General features: G+C 47.0%; 2 protein-coding genes across 2 annotated transcripts in view; both read right to left on the reverse strand.

Moving 5' to 3' along the window:
* CEP85 (centrosomal protein 85) overlaps window positions 1-4821 on the reverse strand; it is a 43130-nt gene extending 38309 nt beyond the window's left edge. Inside the window, exon 1 of the mRNA XM_069574943.1 lies at window positions 4550-4821. The gene's annotated coding sequence lies outside the window, so the exon portion shown is untranslated. The remainder of the gene's footprint in view (window positions 1-4549) is intronic.
* Window positions 4822-7272: 2451 nt separating this feature from the next.
* LOC138434757 (uncharacterized) lies at window positions 7273-23498 on the reverse strand. The gene is made up of 9 exons (XM_069579498.1): window positions 22834-23498; window positions 18131-19222; window positions 15608-15813; window positions 13619-13773; window positions 12699-12944; window positions 9458-9620; window positions 9063-9174; window positions 8335-8367; window positions 7273-7656 (listed from the first exon to the last, which is right to left on the reverse strand). The coding sequence occupies exons 1-9, from the start codon at window positions 22898-22900 to the stop codon at window positions 7604-7606; spliced, it is 2127 nt and encodes a 708-aa protein (XP_069435599.1). The 5' UTR covers window positions 22901-23498; the 3' UTR covers window positions 7273-7603.
* Between the last annotated feature and the right edge of the window lie 529 nt (window positions 23499-24027).

The raw sequence follows: 24027 nt of genomic DNA on the forward strand, positions 1-24027 counted from the left end.
AGAGGAGTTGAAAATGGGATAACAAAAGAACTCTCAATTAAACATGGATTTACCCTATGACTCAGCAGCTCCAAATGTATGTCAACACAAAATTTTGTACATTAATCTTCATAGCAGCATTATAAAGTGGCCAAAAAGTGGAAAGAAATGTCCATTAGCTGATGGATAAATAAAACATGGCCTTCCCTCACTGCTCAATTCATAAAAAATCACTCTGCAATGCAGGAGACCCTGGTTCGATTCCTGGGTCAGGAAGATCCCCTGGAGAAGGGAAATTCTCCAGTATTCTGGCTGGAGAATTCCATGGACTATATAGTCCGTGGAACTGCAAAGAGCTGGACACAACTGAGCGACTTTCACTTTCTTTTTCAAATAAAATGTGGTATATTCATACAATGGAATATTAGTAGGCAGCAAAAAAGGAATGAAGTACTGATACCTGCTACAACATGGATGAACACTGGAAATAATATATCAAGTAAAGGAGGACAAGTACAAAAGGCCATATATTGTATGAATCCATTTATATATAAAGTATCCAGAACTGGCAAATCCACAAAGACAGTAGGTGAGTGGTTGCTAGGGTATAAGAGGAAGGCAGGGAGTTTCTGACTACCCTGAACAAAATGCTGAGATTAGATAGTGATGGTGGCTGCGCAAGCTTGTGAGTACACTAAAACCTCTGAATTGCATACATGTAAAACTGAATTTTATGTGAATTAAATCTCAAAAAAACTCCCCTAAGGAGTAATACAGTACAGAATAAATAATTCTTAACTTTTTCCTACTTAAGTTTATAAGTAGATGGGCTACTAGTGGAAATTTTTAGAGACATTTGAAAGAGACAGACTTCTTGAGATAAAAGTGAGAGAAATGAATGCATAAGAAGTAATACAAATAGCCAATTATACAGCCAAGAGAGGTAAAAATGAATGTAGGCAGATAGAAGTAAAGAACCCAACACTGATAATTTCTACTTTCAAAGCTGTTTAAACTACGGAACAATTCATTCAAAAAATTCAACATGTATTAAGTACAAGCATACGTCTTTTTTAATTGCACTTCACTTTACTGAGCTTCCTGACCACTTGGGGTACTCAGGGGCCAGCTTGCCTGCCAATAGACCAGACCTAGCGGCCGCAACTGGGACCCTTTTGTCCCTGGTCTCCTCCTGATGCAGGCAACTGGCCAGAGTGCCCCGACCGGTAAGGAACAAGAGACTTTATTGACCTTTCTCCCCTTCCCTCTCTCTTTCCTCTCCTTAACCCTTCCTATCCTTCCCTGTTTTTCTAGTCCCCCGGTCCTGGAAGCAGGAATCTGGTCGAAGGGCCCTCAGCTTGAGCTGAGGATTGGAGACTGATCACCTCCTCTTGGCAGAGAACTCAAATTCTGGTTCTGGTCTGGTCTGATTTCTGGTAGGGCCGAGTTCCAGTCCTCCCTTCTCTGGAGGCCCAGAGAAAAGTCCCATAATGCCTGGATATCTGTAGGTGGCAGGAGACGTCTGTAAGGCCACCCCTTTCACCCTCCTCTCCCGCCTCCTCCCCCTTCTTTCAACCTGGCTTCCTTTCCTCCCTTGAAATCTCTGACTTGGATCTGAAGTTCTAGAGACTGTATTCTTGTATTTAAGGGCTTCCCTGGTGGTGCAGAGGTTAAAGAGTCTGCCTGCAATGTGGGAGACCTGGGTTCGATCTCTGGGTCGGGAAGATCCCCTGGAGAAGGAAATGGCAACCCACTCCAGTATTCTTGCCTGGAGAATCCCATGGACGAAGGAGCTTGGTGGGCTACAGTCTACAGGTCACAAAGAGTCGGACATGACTGAACGACTTCACTTTCACTTTACTGAGCTTCACAGATTCTATTTTTTTTAACAAATTGAAGATCTGTGGCAACCCTGGTGTCGAGCAAGTCTATGGATGTCATTTTTTTCCTGAAGCATTTGCTCACTTTGTGTGTCACATTTTGGTGATTCTTGCAATATTCCAAGCTTTTTCAACATTATTACATCCGTTATGGTGATCTGTGATTAGTGAACTTTGATATTACTATTGTAACTGCAGGAGTAGTAGAACTAGTAAGAGGACTAAAATTAGAAGTGGAGCCTGAAGATGTGACTGAATTACTGCAATCTCATGATAAAACTTTAAAAGATGAAGAGGTGCTTCTTATGGATGAGGAAAGCGGTTTCTTGACATGGAACTACTTCCAGTGAAGATGCTGCCAAGACCGTTGAAATGACAACAAAGGATTTAGAATATTACATAAACTTAGTTGATAGAGCAGTAGCAGGGTTTGAGAGGACTGACTCTGGTTTTGAAAGAAGTTCCACCACGGGGAATATACCATTAAACAGCTTTGCATGTTATAGAAAAATTGTTTGTGAAAGGAAAAGTCAATCAATGTAGTAAACTTCACTGTTGTCTTATTTTAAGAAATTGCCACAGCGACCCCAACATTCAGCAACCATCACCTCATTCAGTCATCACCCATTAACATCAAGGCAGAATCCTCTACTGGCAAATTAGCAAAGAGATTACAAATCACTGAGGGTTCAGATGATGGTTAGCATTTTTTTAGCAATAAAGTATTTTTTAATTAAGGCATGTACATTTTTAAAAGACATAATGCTATTGCATACTTAATGGACTACAGTAAAGTGTAAACATAACATATAATACTGAGAAACCAAAAAAATTTGTGTGACTCGATTTATTCTGGTGGTCTGGAACCCTACCCACAATATATCTGAGGTATGCCAGTCCTTAATATCCATCAAGCACTGTGCTAAAGATTCTATAGTATCATGTCTTATGTTTAATACTCACATCAAACCTATGAGGTAGTTACTAAGCCACCACAAGTTGGAGTTTCTGTCTCAGACATAGCCAGAACTGCAAGTCCCAAAGCACTTAGGAGCTGGGGCTGCTGCTGCTGCTGCGTCGCTTCAGTCGTGTCCGATTCTGTGCGACCCCATAGATGGCAGCCCACCAGGCTCCGCCGTCCCTAGGATTCTCCAGGCAAGAACACTGGAGTGGGTTGCCATTTCCTTCTCCAATGCATGAAAGTGAAAAGTGAAAGTGAAGTCGCTCAGTCATGTCCGACTCTTAGCGACCCCATGGACTGCAGGCTACCAGGCTCCTCCGTCCATGGGATTTTCCAGGCAAGAGTACTGGAGTGGGGTGCCATTGCCTTCTCCGAGGAGCTGAAGCAGCTCATATAATTTCTTCACTTTCCCATTGGTCACCACCCAAGCTCTATTTCCCAAGTTGCTATCCAAGAACTAGATTTTGACTGTTGTTAAGTATTCCTCTTTTGAAGAATTATAATCTTAGTGTGGAATACATTTGACAGCTGTTGAGAGAACCACATCAAGACAGGAGAGGATTTGAAGGGATACACAGACAGCGGACACAGACACACTAAGAATCTCACACCATTACACTATTTCCATTGCCTTGATCATTCATTGAACCAGATCTAAAGAAAAGCCAAATCCTTGCCAAGATGTTGCCTTTACAAAGGAGTCCTGAAACACACCACACCACACCATCAGATTATTATAAAACATACAAGGCCTAAGGGCAAGAAATGAAGCATGGTTATCTTAATCGTCCTTGTATCACCACTCCTTCCTTCCTAGCACACAGTATTCAATTCATCAACCAAAATTTACTGAGTGCCTATTTGCCTGGCTCTGTGCCATGTGGTGGAAGTAGACTGGTGCAGACGACAAACAGGGTTCTGATCCTTCCGTTTAATGTGCTGAACACCCTCTACTGAATAAATAAGCTTCAACACACTTTATGTGCATCCAGAGAACCAGCTCCTCCCTGTCTACAGCAGGGATCCTCAATCTTGGTACTACTGATACTGGAGTCGGCAAGTCTTTGATGTAGGGCTGTCCGGCAGGTTGTTCAGCAGCACCCCTGACATCTACCCATCGGATGCCAGGAACAATCCCAGAGTTGTGAGAACCCAAAACGTCTCCAGACACTTAAATAGCTTGTGGAGGGGGAAGCAAAACCGTGCGGGCTCAGAAACTCCATCCTAGCGCCTTCACGAGCGCTCTCGGTCCCTCCGACCTTCCTTCTCTATTCATCCTCCAAATCTTGGCTCAGACTTCGCTTCCTCGGGGAGGGCTCCCCGCCCCCTCAGACCTGTTGGTGCCTAGGGTTCCGCGCTCCGTACTTCTCCACCCGGCACAACCACCCGGTTGACGTCTCCTCTCCCAGGGCTACGCGCTCCTAGAGGGCAAGGAACTTCCCTCCCGCCGTGCCCTGGCGACCGGGACCGGGACTGTACCTCACAGAGGTCCCGCAACTGCTGTGGAATGAGGGATGGAGAGAGCAAGGCGATGAAAGCGGGGGGCGTTATTTCAGAAAGCCGGGGCGTGAGAGACCCAAGGCGGGCAGCTCAGCCGCTCTGCGCATGCTCTTCGCTCTCCCTCGGCCCCCCACGGAGGCAGGTCGACAGTGCCTGAGGCTCTGCCAGGGTTCTCCAAGGAGGGCACAGGGTTTGTCAGTCCAATGAAGGCCCGGGAGAGAGGACTTACGTGGGCTTGAAAGCGGGCAGCAAAACCCCTCACTCAGGAACACCAACCGCGGCGACCGCGTCTGCCACGGACAGCGGCTCGGCCCCCTCAGCTTGCTTAACGGCCGTTAACACACCCGCCAGGCCGCGCGCCGCGCGCTCCGCCCAGGCCCCGCCCCTGTCTGCCCATCTGCGACCAATCAGAAGTAGGGTCGAGCGGGTGTCCCGCCCTTGCACGCCGCCCTCGGCGCGGGGAACGGACGGATCTCTCTGCGCATGAGCCAGTCGCGGCTCTGTGCAGTCGCTCCAACCCCTCTGCTGGTCTCGCTTCTGGGCGGAGCGCTGCTCACCGGGCCCTGAAGTGGCCTTCTTGGGCCTGTGCAGATTGAGAAACTGGGCGCAGCTCCTTCCGGGATCCCAGCCTACTCCCATTCCTCACCACCTATCAGTACTCCCACCTGAAACAGGGGGTCACATTGTGACCCGGAGTTAGGCTGTGGTCAGGGTCAGGACTTGATCTGGTTACATAACAGGCCATGGTCAGTCTGTGACCAGGAGTCAGATTGAAGGGTATGGGATCAATTTTGCCTCCCTACTCAAACGTCCTCCCCTCTCATTTATATTTTAATGGAGATTTTTGGCGCTAATTTCAGAGAATAGTCACAATTTTCAACACAGTTTTAAGTTCAATAGCTTCCTTTTAACTTTATTTTGTTTCATTCTGTTTTCTTTTTGAGATATGTAAGCATAATATAGTCAATGGTATTTCCCCCTTATACTTTGGGATATTTTCTTTTTTTTGCCCCAGCCTGTGGCTTGCAGGATCTTAGTTCCAATCTTAGTTACCCTACCAGAGATTGAACTGAGCCCTCAGCAGTAGAAGCCCCAAGTCCAAGCCATTGGATCGCCAAGGAATTCCCTAGGATATATTTTATTTTAGTTATTTCAAAATATTTTTATTTATTTATTTGGTGGCTTAGTTGTGGCACATGGGATCTTGAGTTGCAGCATGGGATCTAGTTCCCTGACCAGGGATCAAATGTGGAGCCCTGCATTGGGAGCACAGTCTTAGCCACTGGACCACGAGGGAAATCCTGACTGGATATATTTTAAGTGTGGGCAAGGGTTAATACCTTTGTCAACAGGGCTATTTAAAAGGTCTCTCTACTCCAGACTCATAAAGTAAATATAAATTCCCAACGAAATGTAATTAATTGTACTAATTTAATGTGTGATTTTTATGTACATGAAAAAATATGGATTGATCATTTGACTTAATTTTTTTTCTGGAGCTGTTAAATCATTAAATAATCAGAAAAGATTTTGCAAATGAAATGTTAAAGACTTTTAATTTAGTTGCTTGTAACAACATATTTCCCCAAGAAATTAATTTCTAAAATGATTATCAGTCAGTTCAGTTCAGTCTCTCAGTCGTGTCTGACTCTGCGACCCCATGAATCGCAGCACGCCAGGCCTCCCTGTCCATCAACAACTCCTGGAGTTCACTCAGACTCAATGTCCATCGAGTCGGCGATGCCATTCAGCCATCTCATCCTCTGTCATCCCCTTCTCCTCCTGCCCCTAGTCCCTCCCAGCATCAGAGCCTTTTCCAATGAGTCAACTCTTCGCATGAGGTGGCCAAAGTACTGGAGTTTCAGCTTTAGCATCATTCCTTCCAGAGAACACCCAGGACCCATCTCCTTTAGAATGGACTGGTTGGATCTCCTTGCAGTCCAAGGGACTCTCAAGAGTCTTCTCCAACACCACAGTTCAAAATGATTATAGATACAAATAAAAGCAGTATTTTTTAAATGAAAACAAAAGAGGCATAGGGCCTTCTTGGGATTTTGTGAAAGTACCACCTCTGTCAGCCTCTAAAGCCTGTCCTGCTTTGTGGTTCACACAAAGCGGTGGTGCTTCCTGCCTTCAACTATCCTCTCTGCAGGGTCAGAGCCTGTGTTTTGTGTGCTGTTGAATTCCCAGTAGATTCCAACCTGTTTTTGAATGAATAAATGGTAGCACACTGTTGCCTATATCCACCCTCTGTTAGGAAAGGGGAGTTAATGAGGCTGGAAATAATGATCAGAATAATATTATATTCATACCAGCTGTGCTGTGCTTAGTCATTCAGTCGTGTCTGACTCTCTGCAATCCCATGGACTGTAGCCCGCCAGTCTCCTCTGTCCGTGGAATTCTTCAGGCAAGAATACTGGAGTGGGTTGCCATGCCCTTCTCCAGGGGATCATCCCAACCCAGGTCTCCCACATTGCAGGCAGATTCTTTCCCATCTGAGCCACCAGGGAAGCCCATGAGTACTGGAGTGGGTATCCTATCCCTTCTCCAGGGGATCTTCCCGACCCAGGAATCAAACTGGGGTCTACTGTATTACAAGCATATTCTTTACCAGTTGAGCTACCAGGGAAGCCCTATTTTGACACATTAAATCCTAATTCTGAAATTGAATAGTTCTTGCTCATTCTGCAGAAGAAAGGAGACTTGGAACCAGTTGGCCATGGCCCAGCAACTCAGCTAGAATGAGAGTCATGGAGTCCCCATGTTGAAGCAAAGATCATCTGGTCAAATTCTTTCATCTTACAAATAGAACCGAGACCCACGGAGAACAAAGTTACTTCTCACCTGTATGTACACACACACACACACGTGTGCACACATGCACAAACACATACACCATTCCTCATAAAGCCGTGAAGCTTTGTGGTCTGATAACAGAAAAGGAGTCAAATAAAGTAGGAAAGTTCTGTGTTGTTTATTGGCCATAACCTTTGCCTACACCTTACCATATTGAGCAGTCCAAACCTACCCTTGGAAGAGTTCCAGAGATGGGAAGGGAAGGTGAAATGAGGAAGCACACTGCCCAAGCCTCAGTGGTCACAATCCTTACCAGACAGTTTAATAAGTCACACATGGATTCCATCTTCACCCCCAACCTGTTTGGTCCCTAACAAGAGGACAGACTAGTTGCCTTCCCCCATATCTTCCTCAACCCTACCCTTGCCTCAGGCCACTAAACTAAAGGCTAAGGACTAGAGCTTCGGGGGAGTATCTGGATAGGATTTTATCCTAGCATCCAGCCTATCACCGTGAGAAGAAAGATGGCCATCCAGGATCCTGCAGGAAAGAAAGAAATTATTTTAAAGCAGAATTAGGTGGCTTTGTGAGCCTGGGGAACATTTTAGGCTTAAACACTCTACTGTGGAGATTATTTAGTAAGTCATTCATGCATTCTTTCAACAAGCTTTCCTGGGGCTCCCTGTGTGGCCCTGAGTACTCAGACAGTTGGAGAGCATCACTGACTCAATGGACATGAGTGTGAGCAAACCCCAGGAAATAGGGAAAGACAGGAAAGCCCGGCATGCTGCAGTTCATGGGGTTACAAAGAGTTGGACACGACTTAGTGACTGAACAACAGCTGTGCGGCAGTTCCACTGCTGGTCTGGGGGTGAGACGGATGGAGATACAGAGATGAACTCTCCAATCATTGTGGACTCCACTCAACCCCCTCACTTGTTATTACCTTCCTGGCCTTGTATCTTGACATTTCAACCCCTACTCTAAATCATTTCTGGATAGCCTCAGGTTCTGATAAGGGATAAAACATTATGACTACAAATAGTCCCCAAATGACAACTATGCCATGTATAGCTGAGAAAGCTAAGACTTAGGGTAAATAACTTCTCCCAAGTCCCATACTATTGAGCAGAGATAAGATCCAAGACCAGCCAGTGTGCATCCCCAGACCCTGGTGCAGCCATCAGAACTTTGTCACAGCAATCCCTGGGTACCAACCTGCCAGACTCCTGGGGCTGGAGGCACTGGACTCTGAAACCACAAAAGAAGAAAGATTAAGCTTAAACTTTTTAGGCTTAAACACTTTACTCTGGGGATTATTTAGTGTCATTTATGCATTCTTTGTGGAGAAGGAAATGGCAACCCACTCCAGTATTCTTGCCTGGAGAATCCCAGGGACAGAGGAACCTGGTGGGCTGCCGTCTATGGGATTGCACAGAGTCGGACACAACTGAAGCGACTTAGCAGAAGCAGCATGTATTATTTGATTAAGCAAAAGGACCATTTCTCAAAGCATGGGCTCAGAAGGTTGTGAGGATGAACCTTCTGCCTCTAAAGAATGGACTTACTAAGAAGACCCTCACTTTCCTGTGAGGATCAGAGCTTTGGAAGGTTGTCACCAAACAGAGAAAAGGGATAGATGATTTCAGACTAGCAGAAAGGTTTACAAAAGCAGACTGGTACAAGGGACAAACAGATAGGCGAAAATGGGTCTGGGGTGGGCAGAAAAGATGAGAATGGGAGGAGAAACGTTTAATGAGTGAGAAAAGGAACCAGGATGGGGTGAGAGAGGAGACCTCTCCAGAGCAAAGGAGTCGAGGAGGAGGACACGGACTGGAATTGAGGGAAGAGTGTGGTAGGAAGAGGTGAAAGGGTTGGCATCTCAGAAAGGGTCAGTGGGGAAATCTGGAAGAGGAGCCACGGAGGCCCCCAAATGAGCCAGTTACCACTTAATCGAATGGGCCCGAACACCAGCCAGCCAGTGCCGCTCTCCCGGCCCTCCCGGGCTGAGATCTCCCAGGCTCGACTCCTCCCACGTGGACTGTTCTTTCTACAGGTCTGTGGGGACAAAGCAGAAGGGTAGCAACGTCTCTCTCCGCCCTTGCCTGGTCGGGCCTTTGCCCGAGATGCCCAGGTTGCCCCAGTGAATTCACCAAAATCCTGCCCTTTAGGTCAATCTACAGGCCCCTTGCCCTGGGCAGGCTAGGCCAGGCCCCAGCACCACCATCCTCCAGGCCCCACCTTAGTCTCCCCCTCGGGGTGAAGGAATTGCAGGGAGCCCAGCTCCCCAGCTAGCCGCCCGTAGCTGTGACCCGTGGAGCACCTAGTCCTGCCCGCTCACCGGTGGACACGGGCGTCCTGCCTGCTTGTCACACAGGGTCACTCGGCTGTGCAGGTAAAGTGCATCGCTGGGCAAGAGGTGGAACGGGTTGAAGGCCAGTTTCACCTCCAGGGAGGCCCCGTTGGCCCTCGGGCCCTCCAGCAGCCGCTTGCTGACCGGGCAGCTGTCGGGAGAGGCAGTGTCCCCCAAGGTTAGGAGCCCAGGCAAACACTGATTCCCTCTTTTTGGCTTGTCCAGTGTGAGTGTACATGCTGGGTCTCATGATGAAAATTCACACGCATTTCATTGTATTCTCACATCAGTCATAAGAGGAAGACAATACTTTTGCCCCCCTCCTCTTTCTTTACTTCTTTCTCTCCCTCCTTTTCTTCCCTGCCCTACTTGTCTCCCTCTCCTTCTCTTCATTTCTCTCTCCTCCCCTTTCCCTCCCTCTCTCCCCTTTTTCTTTCTTTCTCTTTCCCTCCTTCCTTTTTTTTTAAAAAAACGTCTTTTCTCTCCCTCTGTCTTTTCCTTTCTTCTCCTTCCTCTCTTCTATTATTATTTTGATGATGTGGTGGTAGTAACTAAAGGCAAGAGGACCTTTTATTTTTATGTGTGTTTTTCTAAGGCCCTCCCCTTTCAGTAAAGTGCGCTTCTTCACTGGACATAGTTCATCAGTGATCACTTATTAGCTGCTGCACATTAAAAAAAAGGAAACCTCAGCTACTGGTGGCAAACTCTGATAGACACAAAAAATTATGAGCTCAGGGATTTGGAGGTAGTGGCCTGAACTGTTCATGGTGTTGTCATGGTGACTTTTTTGAGGTGACAATAACCTAAATGTAACCCCTTCACTATAACTGATAACACTGGGATACAGTCCGTGCAGAGTCCATGGGCAGACAGTCCATGGTGCTTGGGAGAAAGTTCACTCAGGGAACTGAGTGAATGAAACAGACCAAACCTCCTATTCTCTTGTGGGTAAGAGGAGACACACAATAAATAACTTGATAAAAAAAAAGAAAAGTAAATGAGCCCATGTAACATAGTATATAATAGGAGGTGATAAATAGAAGAAATAGGGATCTAGACTGGATGAGTGGAGGATAGTTGCAATTTTAAATAGCAAGGATGGGGTAGGCTTCATTGAAATGGTGTCCTTTAAGTAAAGACTAAAAGGATGAGAATTTTCCATATAGGTACCAGGGCGTTGAGGATTCCAGGAAGAGAAAACAGCCAATGTAAAAGCCTATGGGAGAGCAAATTATCTTCCCACTAAATTACCTGTCCCCACAGATGCTACCTCCTATGGGCATTAGGGAATCACCTCTATGACCTCTCTCCCTTGTACTTTCTGAAGCCCATGTAATCTTTTTATACCCTGGGGTCTTTATTCCAGGACTCAAGCTTGCTTGCTTGCTCAGTTGCTTCAGTCATGTCTGACTCTGAGACACTGTGGACTGTAGCCCGCCAGGCTCCTCTGACCATGGGATTTCCTGGGCAAGAATACTGAAGTGAATTGCCATGCCCGCCTCCAGGGGATCTTCCCGACCCAGGGGTCTAACCTGTGTCTCTTGTGTCTCCTGCATTGGCAGGCAGGTTCTTTACCACTACTGCCACCTGTGAAGCCCAGTATTTTTCACCCTTGGGTCTTTATCCCTGGTGGCTCAGATGGTAAAGCATCTGCCTGCAGTGTGAGAGACCCAGGTTCGGGAAGATCCCCTGGAGAAGGAAATGGCAACCCACTCCAGTACTCTTGCCTGTAAAATTCCATGGATGTAGGAGCCTGGGAGGCTACAGTCCACGGGGTAGCAAAGAGTCAGATATGAATAAGCTACTTCACTTTCACTTTCACTTTCACTTTCTTTATTCCAAAACTCAAGCTTACTATCAATAAAATCTGTTCGAGTTTCCCCCCTAGATGGTCCGTTTCTTTTACTTCTTTTATCTTTGGCTGCATCACGTGGCTTGTGGGATCTCAGTGGTTGAAACTGAACCTAGCTCCACGGCAATGAAAGTGCCAAGCCCTAACCACTGGACTGGGAATTCTGTCCTTTTTTTCTTTTAAAGATAAGGAAACTGAAGCTTAGAAAAGCTAAGTAGGTTGTCCAAGTTCCTTCAGCTAGAAATCTGGATGCAGTGCCACCCATACCCTTAATCACTAGGTTCTCTTTTCTCCAACAAAGGAGCTTCCCTGGTGGCTCAGATGGTCCCAGGTTCCATCCCTGGGTGGGGACGATCCCCTGGAGAAGGGCATGGCAACCCACTCCAGTATTCTTGCCTGGAGAATTCCATGGACAGAGGAGTCTGGCAGACTACAGTTTATGGGGTCACAAAAAGTCAGACATGATGGGGTCACAAAAAGTTAGACATGATGGGGTCACAAAAATTCAGACATGATTCACTTTCACTTTCTCTTTCCTCCTGACAAAGGAAGAATTGCATGGTAGAACGGATTTGGTGGTGTTTCAGAACCAGGACTCTGGAAGAATGAGTAGAACAGCATTATGTCCTTGGTCTAGTCATTAAATTCTGAATCCTCTAATCCTCTCATTTTTAAAGTGGGGGAAATAATACTTCACAGGGTTTTTTCGGGAATAAATGAGGCAATGAATGATTCGCTGTGCTCTGTGAAGACTTGTTAATAATAATGCAATAAAATCAGGAAGCAGGAGACATGTCCTTCCCTTGACCATGAGCTGTTGAGGGTAAGGACTTGAACCACCACTTAGCAAGGTCTACCACTTACGAGTTGTCTGAACTGAGCCTAAGTTTCTCTATCTATAAAATGGGAATGAAAATATAACTATCTCATACAGTATGTTGTGAGCCTTATGTGAATTAATATATGCGAAGTGATTTGAACAGTGTCTGTTCAAATGTCAAATATATTATGTACTGTATTGTACCCTGAAATGTTACCTTTGTTTTCATTTTTTACTTTTATGACTGTAAACCCTCAGTAATTGTTTGAGGAAAGACGACAAGGAATGAGTGCCATTAATTGGCTATAATCTTGTATAGGATTTCATTTCCCATTGCCTTAATTTACTCATCTGAAACATGGAAGTGATAATAATCTTTGCATTTTTTTCAACAAACATTCACCCAGCACTTACTTTCTCCTCCTGTTTATGTACTAGCAATACAGAGAAGGGTGACAGGACCTGTGCTCTTGGGTATAAAACCACCCAGCCCAAGCTACAGTCCAAGAGCTAGAGCAGCAGTGAAAGGAGGTTGCCAGGTCCCCACGGGTACTTACCTGTCCTTCACAAAGTAGTGGGTGGCCTTAACAGCACCAGTCCTGGAGATGTTGGTGCTGGCGAAGACCTCATTGACCACCAGGGCAAATCTATTTGGGTCACTGCTTGTCGCTCTGAGGACTACGTAGAGAGGCTTGTGAAGGGGAGCTGGTCTGTTCTCAAGTGGAGATGAGCACTGAGGGTCTGTGTAGATGCCCAGGATGACGATGGTGTCCCCAGTGCCCAAAATATGGATGGTAATATATCTGGAGAGGGATGGCAATAAGACTCTCACTACGAAACCCTAGAGGCAAGGGGTATCACTCACCCTCTGCCTTGTACCTTAGTTCACGGAGCACTGGTAGCCACAGAGAAGGAGGGGAAGGGAAGTGTTAGTCGCTCAATCATTCCAGCTCTTTGCTGACCCCATGGACTGTAGCCTGCCAGGCTCCTCTCTCCATGGAATTCTCCAGGCAAGAATACTAGTGTGGGTAGTCGTGCTCTTCTCCAGGGGATCTTCCCAATCCAGGATTCAAACCTGGGTCTCCTGCATTGCAGGCAGATTCTTTATTGTCTGAGACACCAGGGAAGCCCATGGGAAGGGAGCAGAGGCGCAAGTTTGCTAACCTTCCTCCTGGACCTCCTAAAAAGTGAGGGGCCACATCATAGATCCTCAGACCCCAGGGCCCTTGAAGATATCTGAGCCATCCTACCTCAAGGTAATTTATATAAACAAATCATAATGTATTACTTCATAAAAGCATCTTTTTCTTCCACTAATACTTTGAATCTCAGTCCAAGAGGTACCTATGATTGCTGGGTGGGCATGGCAGGGGGAACCAACATCCAGAGGGTGTTGACTCCTTTTGTGTCAATTATAGGTAGCAGTGGGAACTCTGCAGGGCCCAGCCAGAGGGGCAGCTGATGAAAAGGAACTCACGTGAAAGAGACTACTGGGTTGGGGTGAGTGACATTCACCACCAGAGCATACGTGCAGCTGAGGCTGAGCATCATGACGTCGGTTTTATTGGCAGCATCAGGGTGAGATTTCAGAAGCTGCACCTCCAGAGAATAAAGGGCATGGCTCTTGTTGATCTGGAAAAAACAGGGAGGCGGCCATTACCCTCAGATCTCCTGGGGAATCTCCGTCTTCCATCGTTGTTTGTTGCAAGTTGTTTATTTAAACAAGAGGAATGGCCAAAGCCTGGACCTCTCTGGCAGTCCAGTGGTTAAGATGCTGCTCTTCCCCTGCAGGGGATGCGGATTTGATTCCTGGTGGAAAATCCCACAGCCAAAATATAGGGGGGAAGAAAAGAGTAATGGCTAAAGTTCACTGAGCATGGGTTATATTCTAGGCACTGTGGTCTGAATGCAACTCTGTGAGGAGGGGTCCATTATTAGTCCCATTTTACAGAAGGGTAAACTGAGGCTTATTTATTTGGCTGCACAGTGCGCCTGCAGGATCTTAGTTCCCCAACAGGGATTGAACCCAGGCCCTCGGCAGTGAAAGCACAGAGCTCTAACCATTAGATGGCCAGGGAATTCCCAAAAGAGTAAACGGAGGGTTAGAAAGTTAAAAGATTTGCCCAAAGCAACTAACAAAGCCATAATTCAACATCTCACTGATCCCAGAGCCCATGTTCTTAACCTCTGTGTCAGTGGTTCTCAAATTTCAACATGCATTTTAGAATCTCCTGGAAAAAAATAAAAGAATCACTGTGGGACTTGTTAAAATTGCTGATGCCTGGTCCTTATCCCAAGATTCGGATATTTTTTTGATATTTCATTGTTTCCCACAGGATTTCTTAAAAACAAATCAAAATGATTTGTTTTATTGCTATAAATCAAGCAGTTTATTTTAAAAAGAACACAGAGAATTCTAGGGGCAAAGCCATGGACTTAATCTATTACATGTTGAAACTGTCGACTCTGTGCTGTTGACTTAGGCAAGAGAACCCATCTGTGGGTGGCCGAACTAGATACTGGAGGAAAGACATCACCCACCTTACCCCACCATTATAACAAACTCTGGTTTTCAAACTGAGCCCAGAAAGCTCCAGAGCCTCTTTGAAGGGGCATTAAAGTCTACCTATGTGTTAGGGCGAAGCTGACCCAGCAGGGGACTCTTCCTCCGGCTGCATTCAATCAGAGCTGCTCTATTTTTATATATTTCTTTTTATGTTTGGCTTTTCATAAGAGCCCTTTCCAGGAAAAGAAGTAACAGCACAGTGAGCAGTTAGGAGCACAAGCCAGCTCAGTTAATAACTAACTATGTGACTTGGGATAATCCCTCAGCTTCTCTGAGCCTTAGATTGCTCATCTGTAAAATGGAAACTTCACAAGATTATTGTGAAGATTTAGTGAGACATTGCATATAAAAAAGATTCTGACCCACAGCACATGGTACACAGTATGTGTGTGTCAATCAGTCGTGTCTGACTCTTTGTGACCCCATGGACTATAGCCATTCTCTAGGCAAGAATACTAGAGTGGGTTGCCATTCCCTTCTCTGGGGGATCTTCTCGACCCGGGGATTGAACCCAGGTCTCTTGCATTACAGGCAGATTCTTTAACATCTGAGCTACCAGGGAAGCCCAGCACACAGTAAGAGATTAATAAATACTGGTTGTGGTTGTGGTAGTTATTATTTTAAAGGATTCTGTGGCTGACAAGTTTGGAAGTCAATTTTCCCAATCCATCAAACATGGCACCATTTATAAGGGCATTCCTAATCTGATGAGAGACAACATGGTCTCTTCCCCCAAGAGACTAGTCTGATTGCTAAGACTTGACTTCATTCCCGAGAATTATCCTTCATTTTCATTGAAATAAAGTCACAACTGGTACCAGTCATTCATTTCCCAGTCCCTCCCCCGAAGCACACGTACAGCCCAGCTTCCTGTCAGAGGATCCCTTCCAGATTGCTCACAGAGAGGTGAAGTCCACAAGAGCCCTCTTTCTTCTCCACGGTGAAGGCCTGGGCTCTGCGACCCTCCTCTGACTTGCTGACACTGGAGCATCCTGAAAAGGTGCCTTCCCCCAGGATCCAGTGGCGAGTCTTCAGGAAGCAGCTGCTCAGGACCACCTCAATTTCCTGTGGCTGGCAGCGCAGAGCCATCAATGCCCCGGATAGTTCTGTAGGGGGATAAGAGCCAGGACAGAGCTTCCTGAGGCTCCCGGGGTGATGCCATGGGCCAGGGGTACTAGTTCTAATCTGGGGGTCCAACCCATAGCCACTCCCTTAAAGAGTTTCCCTCATGGGAGGAAAGACCCCTCTGCCATGATTGCCCTGGGGACCCTAATCCCTGGCCTTAGCTGACCCACTCAGAATCTCTTTCCCAGGAACTGAGCCTGAAAGGAGGCAATAAAGCTTGAGAGTTGTAAGGCAGCCCTCTCCTGCCTTGTGGGCTGAGATGCAGGAACAGCCAGTGTTTGGAGAGAGGAACAAAGCAGTTGTGGGTACCGCAGGGGGTGAAGCAAGACTAAGAGAGGAGAGAGGGGTGACTCGCTGGCTGCCACCACATCCAGAGTTCCAAGTCCCTGGGGACCCTGGCTGGAGCCTACCCTTGGGCTCCATGAGACACCTTTGTAATAAATTCTCCTGTTTGCCCTTCTCCAACCCATTGGCTTCTGTTACCTGCTTGGCAAGATTATTTGAGGAGATAATAATTTGCTTTGTTCTTTGATTTCCTTCTTATTCCAGCAGGTAACCTGGACCTTGGGGGCTTTGAGGGACCTAAACTGTCTGAGCTCAATAGCTCTTTCTGTCTTGTAAAAGCCTAAACTCCTGAAGAGACAGCCGAGGGAGGGAGGGAGCTCACTGAGAGTCACGACAGAGAGGATGCATCTTCACGTCCTTTTCAGGACTTCTTAGCTTCACAAGGCAACAAAGTTTGCTTTGTTCCATGTTTTCAGTTTTTTTAATTAATTAATTAATTATAGTTAAGTTGATTAGCATGGGTCTTTCTGCCCCTGGCACCACATGGTGCCCTGACACATGTCAGGCACCATGTTTGGGGTGATGAAGGAGAAGCTAATATTTAAGCCTTCTGTTCTTTCTGTGATTGCGCTTTCCACACTTGCTGTTGAATTTGGGATGATCCGCTCACAGTTAGTCATGAAAAGTAAAATATCATGGAAATACTAAACATTTCTGGACTTGCTTTATTACTTTGAATTTAAAGACTTTGTTTCCTTTTAAAAAAAAAAAAAAAAAAAAGCTCCTTGATTCTATCTTAGCAGACATGTTCGGCCAGAGGCATGGGCTGCAATATCAGAGCTGGTGCTTTGGAAGTTCCCAAGGGGTCTAGCGGTGAAGACTCTTATGCTTCCACTGCAGGGGGTGTGGGTTGGATCCCTGGTTGGGGAATTAAGATCCCACATGCTGCATGGCATGGCAAAAAAAAAAAAAAAAAAAAGTAGTCTTTTGTAGAAAAATCAGAGTTTTATTAAATTGAAGTATTGGGGGGGGAGGTTAGATTTATTTCCACTGTAGGGGGCATATGTTTGGTTCCCAGGACCCAGCGTTAGCCCTGCCAGAGGCTGAGCCTGAGAGGTAGTTGCATTGCTACTCACACAGGAAGATCCCGTGACCTCCACCTTTCTATAATATCTGCTACACTTGTCTTGCCTCAACAAGACTTTTCCCCATTTCCCTGCTTAGCCCTCCAGGCCTCTGCTGGGGTTTTATCTTTGGTAGCTCATCATCTACTCCCCCCAGGAAGGCTTAATCTCAGATCAGTCGTTGGAATCCTGGGGGCTAGGGGTTGATGACTTGCCCATTCTACCCCTGCTGTAGACCGTATGTTTGCACCACCAGCCCCAAATCCGTATGTTAAGTCCAAATATCCAATGTGACCTTATTAGGAGGTGGGTCCTTTGGGAGGTGATTAGATCATGAGAAGGGAATGGCAACCCACTCCAGTATTCTGGCCTGGAGAATTCCATGGACTGTATAGCCCATGGGGTCGCAGAGAGTCGGACATGACTGAGTGACTTTCACTTCACTTAGGTCACGAAGGGAAAGCCCTCATGAATGGGAATGGTGCCCTTACAAAAAGGACCCAAGAGAGCTCCCTTGCCCCTTCCATCCTGGGAGGGCACACTAAGAGGACAGCTGTCTGACCAGGACGTGGGCCCCACCCAATACCAAAGCTACCCGTGCCTTCATCTCAGACTGTCAGCCTCCAGAAACATAAGAAATAAGTTTCTGTTGTTCATAAGCCAACCTATGCATGGTATTTTTGTTATAGCAGCCCAAACTAAGACAAATTCACATGTCTAACTACCCTTGCTCTCACTGGAAATTACCTCTGTCCAGGTAGACTCTTTAGGTGTCAATGTCTGACCAAACCTCACTAGCTCTCCCATATCCTTTGGACTTAGCTCCTCTGGGCCTTCACAGAGTTGTGGAGAGTTCTTAGCTGCACTGTCGGGAGTTCCTCAGACTTACCTGAGTGGGCGTAGTAGCTGTTATTGCACATACAACCTCCGCTGTCAGCTAGGTGCTCATCCAAAGCACAGATTTCTGCTCCAGGACTTCTGGGGTGTTTGGGGGACACTTGACTGACTCCAGTCCTGGTAGAGGATTTTGTTGTCCCTGGGGAGATGGGAGTAAGGGTTGTTGAACGAGCAGCTGTTGTCTCCGGTGACGGGGTCGTGGCAGTACCAGCACTGGGGGCTGATTCCGTTGGAGAGGAAGGTGTTTGCGTGACGGTATTGTGATGTCTTTCAGACTTTGTGCTTATCGTGGAGGATGTTGTTAGGGTGGAGGGTGCAGCTGTAGTTACCCCTTCCTGAGCCCCAGGTATGTTTGTTCCAGGAACAGTTGTCTCCAGGGTCGTCATGGTTAGTGAAATGGTGTGAGTAAAGGCACGAGTGGTCACAGGTAAAGATTCTATTGCATCAGTGGTTTTGTCCAATGTTGCTTGGGATGTTGTAGCTGACATCTCAGAGACAGTGGTCGTTATGGACCCTGATGACGTAATGTCAATGCCCGATGTGTTTAAAGCCGTTGGAGTTGTGATCGTGGCTAATTTTGAAGAGTCAGCTGCCACTGATGACCCCAGTCCATTGGCTGCAGAGCTTGATGTGAATGGGGCTGCAGCTGGAGGACTCTGGTTCTGTTCCGAGGGGTTTGCTGTTGTGGCCATGCTGGATGAGGCTGTGCTCCTGGATGTCCCTCCCTGGGCCTTCAGTGTGGAAGTCATCATGGAATTTGGCAGTGTCGTGCCCTCGGAGGTGGTGCTGATAACTATACTTAATTTCTCCTCCTGAGTCTCATGTGTTGGGCTTGTCTGCTCAGCGGATCCAGCAGAGCTGCCGGTTGGTGATGAAGTTAGAAGAGCAGCTGGTGTCGCATGTTGCTGGGACTCGGACATTGCTGTCCTCCCAATTGTTGGTGAGGCATTAGATGAAACTGCAGGGCCATTGTCTCTCCCACTGTTGGCTGGGGCTGAAGTTGTGGAGGAGTACTCTGTAGTTCCCAAAGCTGCAGAGTCGTTCATGGAGGATGTTGTAATTGACCCCCGGGTTGTCATAATGCCTATAAAACAAACAAACAAAAAGAAACCAATAGACCTGTTTCCTCCACCAATCCAGATGTTCTCACTTTACCAAATATCTTTATTGCAAGATTCAATAAAGTAATATCAACACCAACTATATTATTACTGGCTTGCAACATTTATGTGCCAGTTCTGTGCTACTTTTATTTTCTTGGGCTCCAAAATCACTGCAGATGGTGACTGCAGCCGCGAAATTAAAAGACACTTGCTCCTTGGAAGAAAAGCTATGACAAACCTAGACAGCATATTAAAAAGCAGAGACATCACTTTGCCAACAAAGATCTGTATTGTCAAAGCTATGGTTTTTCTAGTGGTCATGTATGGATGTGTAAGTTGGACCATAAAGAAGGTAGAGCGCCAAAGAATTGATGCTTTCACATTGTGGTGCTGGAGAGGACTCTTGAGAGTCCCTTGGACAGCAAGGAGATCAAACCAGTCAATCCTAAAGGAAAGCAACTCTGAATATTTGTTGGAAGGATGGATGCTGAAGCTGAAGCTCCAATACTTTGGCCACCTGATGCGAACAGCCAGTTCATTGGAAAAGATCCTGATGCTTGGAAAGATTGAGGGCAAGAGGAGAAGGGCATGACAGAGAATGAGATGGCTGGATGGCAGCACTGACTCAATGGACATGAATTTGAGCAAAGTCTGGGAAATAGTGAAGGACTGGGGAGCCTGGCGTGCTGCAGTCCATGGGGTCGCAAAGAGTCGGCCACAACTTAGTGACTAAACAACAACTGTGCTAATAGATCTGAGCTGATGCATGCCAGGGAGAGCTAATTTAACTAATTCTGGCAACTGTGTCTCATTATACTTAAAGACTATTCCAGAGACAAGAGTCAGCAAAAGATGGAAATCTTTGATTTCTTTTTATTACGTTCATCACCTGTTTATTATTAAAGTAGCTTCTCACATATTTTTACTTACATGCATATGTATGAGGAGAAGGCAATGGCACCCCACTCCAGTACTCTTGCCTGGAAAATCCCACGGATGGAGGAGCCTGGTAGGCTGCAATCCATGCAGTCGCTAGGAGTTGGACACAACTGAGCGACTTCCCTTTCACTTTTCACTTTCATGCACTGGAGAAGGAAATGGCAACCCACTCCAGTATTCTTGCCTGGAGAATCCCAGGGACGGGGGAGCCTGGCGGGCTTCTGTCTATGGGGTTGCACAGAGTCGGACACGACTGAAGCAACTTAGCAGCAGGAGCAGCAGCATATGTATGAGCATGATCTTTGATTTCTTAATACCTTTTTTGATGTGACTTTCATACTGCATTGAATATGATTTTAATATTTAAAGATACTTTTTTTTTTTGCAACCTGACCCCTAATTGAAAGCCAAATGCTTCATTTACTGAAATAGCAGTCAAAGATAGTTTTGACAACCTTCAGTTTTCACCTTGTCTGAGTAAGGTGCTGTTCCAATGTGCAAGCCTTGGCACACTGAATCCTCACATCTACCCTGAGGTAAGGACTATTATTTCTATTTACCAGATGAAGAAACTGAGGCTCAGCCAGGGGAAGGCATCTGTGCAAGGTCGCACGGCCAGGAAGTGGTGGCACTGGATTTGAAACCAGATCCATCAGACTCCAGAGCCCAATATCCTCCCTACTATGCTGCACTGTTTCACAAAAACACAGCTTTATTCTCATGGCTGAGCCAGCTACCCTCTCTAGAGGAAAAGGCCCAAATCAGTTACACTAAGCTGTATCCCTTGGAAACCTCCCTCTCTCTCCTGGGCGATGGGCAGAAATAGGCCCATCACCTGATGCCCTGTCATCGTAACCTTGGCAGTTGTCAAGGGACTAATTCAGAAAAGAGGTGACCCAGCCTAGGTGATGGGCTTGTCCTTCCCACAGTTAGCTCTGAAGAGGCACTGAACCTTCTCCCCAACCCCACCCACATCTGGCATCTGCTTCTTCCAACCCTCACTTTCTTCTACCCCTGAAGAGAGCTATGGGGTTACAAAAGGACAGGAGTGCTGGCCAGGATGCACGAAAAGAAAAGCTAGGCTCTGGACCTGGCTCTGTTACTAACATGCTGTGTAATATTGGGGAAGACCACACCTCTCTCAATCCTTGCACATCCCACTAGCACAGTAAGGGACTTGGACTTAGTATCGCAAGACCTCTCAAAACCCTAGTGATCCATAGGTCTGTTTGCAGCAAAATTCCAAGCTGAAATGAAGAGAGATCCTGCTACGGGGGTCTCGAGTTTTTATTTTCAGGGACAGATGTTTCCACTGGATCTGGTTTTATGTTTTTTTTCCATGTGGTTAACCAGTTGTCTCTGGCCACTTTGGAGAAGTCTGTCCTTTCCCCACTGGTTTGTCAGGCTACCTGTTGTTGTGCATCGAGACTGATTTCCCTGCTCTCTCATTCCCTTGGTTCACTTGTCTATTGCTGAGACACCTCATTATCTTACTGTTACTTTAACATAAGTCTCAGTATCAGGTAGAGCGAGTCTCCCATCTTGCTCTTCAAAGGTACCTTGGCTATTGTTGGCCTTTTATTCTCCCTCATAAGTACTGGAATCTACATATCAGCTTTTGCAAAAAAAAAAAAAAAAACAACAAACCCATTGTGATTTTGATTGGAAGTGTGTTGCAATTAGAGGTTTGCTAAGAATTTACATGTTTATGACATGGAGGCCTCCTGCCCATAGCAGCTCCTTTGAGAAGCAATGGAACCTGGCCTGGACTCCAAAGTCAGACCTGGGACAGACTCCTAGCACTGTGGTGAGCAGACAAACCACTTCACATCTCCGAGTCTCAGTTTCTTCAACTGTAAAACAGCAGGGATAAGAATGCCTACTTCAGGCACTCATAAAGATTAAATGAGACAATACATAGGAGGCACTTGGCACAGTGCTGAGCATACAGTAGGTGCTCAGTAAGCAGAACCTGCTGCTGGTAATGATTTCCCCTTCTGTGCCTCTCACCAAAACTGGTATCTGCTTCCTGGGTATTATTTTGCCAAGGAAACACCCGGTCTTGGAAAAAGTCGTGACTCGGGGGATTAATGGCACATGCAGCTTCCTGACAGCTCCCCATACCTTCCCCCGTGCTGCCCCATGAACTCAGGATCCAGGGCTGCACTCCTCTGCTGGGCTCAGTGAGACACTGCGGGGGGCAGTTGGAGTAGGGCAGGGGAGGGCAGCAGGGGTCCAAGCCCCTGCAAGGGCCCTCAGTTCTAGACCAGATTGAGAGGGAACTAACCTACTGAAGCCCCTAGCTACTGGCCCAACGCAGATGGAAAGGACAGACAGAAAAGGGGAGACGGCTGAGATGACAGATGAAATGGAAGTAGACGAGGATAACATCTTGAATGAGGATGGGCAGGCAAAGCCAGGAGCTCTTTGGAGGTTATCCCATCATGTTCCTGCCCTGCCCCCCAAGCTCATGGGTGCCCTAAGCCTTCAGATCATTTAGGGGTGGGTTGGAGATGGCTATGCTCACATTTCTTCCTAGGGACAGACAGTAACCCACCTTCCACCACCAGCTTCCCCTCCCCAGTGAGCCAGAAGACAGGCTGTGAGAGCCTCCAGAGAAGGATGGATGGAAAGGGTGTGTGTGGATACTCACCAGGAAGATGGAGGGCTCCGTCCCCAATTAATAACAACAGCAGCAGCAAAAGCCACTGTCCGCCCATCGTTCTGCTGGTTGATAGTCCCGGAGGTCACTGGCAAGGAGTCCTGGTCCAAACCGAGGCACAGACAGCAGCTCCAAGACAGTGAGGAACTGCTGGCGCTGGTGCCACCTCCCACCTGCCTGCTGAGGGTCCCACCCCTGCCCTAGTGGTCCAGACTCCTTCCCAGCAGGTCCCAGGGGGCTTTTCAGGGCTGGCAGCCATGCCGATAGGAGGGAATGAAGGGTGGAGTTTCCCATCAGCTGCAATCAGTGGGCCTCTGGGGATTCCCATTCCAACTGGTGACTGTCCCCAAGGCCCTAATCGTCAGGGTACGCTGAACAGCTGGGCAGAACTCTGGGCCTTGTAGCCTTTCTCTTACATAACAGCAGGGAACCTGAGTCTCAGTCACATGGCTGATCTCATCAACTCCCAACTCCAAGGAGTTGAGCTCTGGCCATTTGATTTTAGAGCTGGCATTCAATCTTATCCTCTCCTGATTGCACTGAGGGTCAACGTGAGGCCTGGTGACTTGCCCAAGAATGAGAGTCCATCAAGGCAGCTCTTCATAGTGTCCTCCACCGCCACAGCTTTGTCAGACTGCATTGCCTAGCTCAGGGACCTGCTGTGGCTCTCAGTGGTCTTACTGTGAAGGTCCCAAAGAGGTCTCACAGGTCCCAAGTTCTCTACCAGACTCCATTCACTTGACCCTCAAATTCTTCCTGCTGCCTTCCAGGAAGCTTCCATGCTCTTCTCCTCCAAAGAGCCTGCCAGGACTCACATTTCATTCTCCATTGACCCAAAATGGAGTTTCCTGTACCTGCATGACTTGGTCAGTGGTGACCCCATGAGACTAGAGCTCTCCAGAATGAGGACCAGTGTTTTATACCTTCAGACAGAGAGAGAGGGTAGGTGTTTCCATCAGAGAGGCACTCCCAACCCTGAATACCAGACTTTCACCCCCCAAATTTAGGACCCTAAGGCAGGAATTATCTCTCTACCATTAAGTCAAAATTTTTCAGGCTGTAGATTCTCTCTCCCATTAGACTGGAAGCTCTGGGGGACAGTCAGTTACTCCCCCATCCGGCAAAAGAGGCTTTTGAGGGGGCAAGGCTGCCCCCAAAGGTTTGGAGGTCTACCAGTCAGACACA

The sequence above is a fragment of the Ovis canadensis genome, chromosome 2, assembly GCF_042477335.2.
Source record: "Ovis canadensis isolate MfBH-ARS-UI-01 breed Bighorn chromosome 2, ARS-UI_OviCan_v2, whole genome shotgun sequence".
Classification (NCBI taxonomy): Eukaryota; Metazoa; Chordata; class Mammalia; order Artiodactyla; family Bovidae; genus Ovis; species Ovis canadensis.

What these genes read in the sequence shown, in the direction of transcription:
- LOC138434757 (XM_069579498.1), bottom strand. Translation starts at nt 22,900, where the DNA reads ATGGGCGGACAGTGGCTTTTGCTGCTGCTGTTGTTATTAATTGGGGAC. An exon ending in CTTGTGGACTTCACCTCTCT is followed by an intron (nt 13,774 to 15,607) that starts GTGAGCAATCTG and finishes TGTTTTTTCCAG; the next exon opens with ATCAACAAGAGCCATGCCCT. An exon ending in CAGCCCCAGGAGTCTGGCAG is followed by an intron (nt 7,657 to 8,334) that starts GTTGGTACCCAG and finishes TCTTTCCTGCAG; the next exon opens with GATCCTGGATGGCCATCTTT.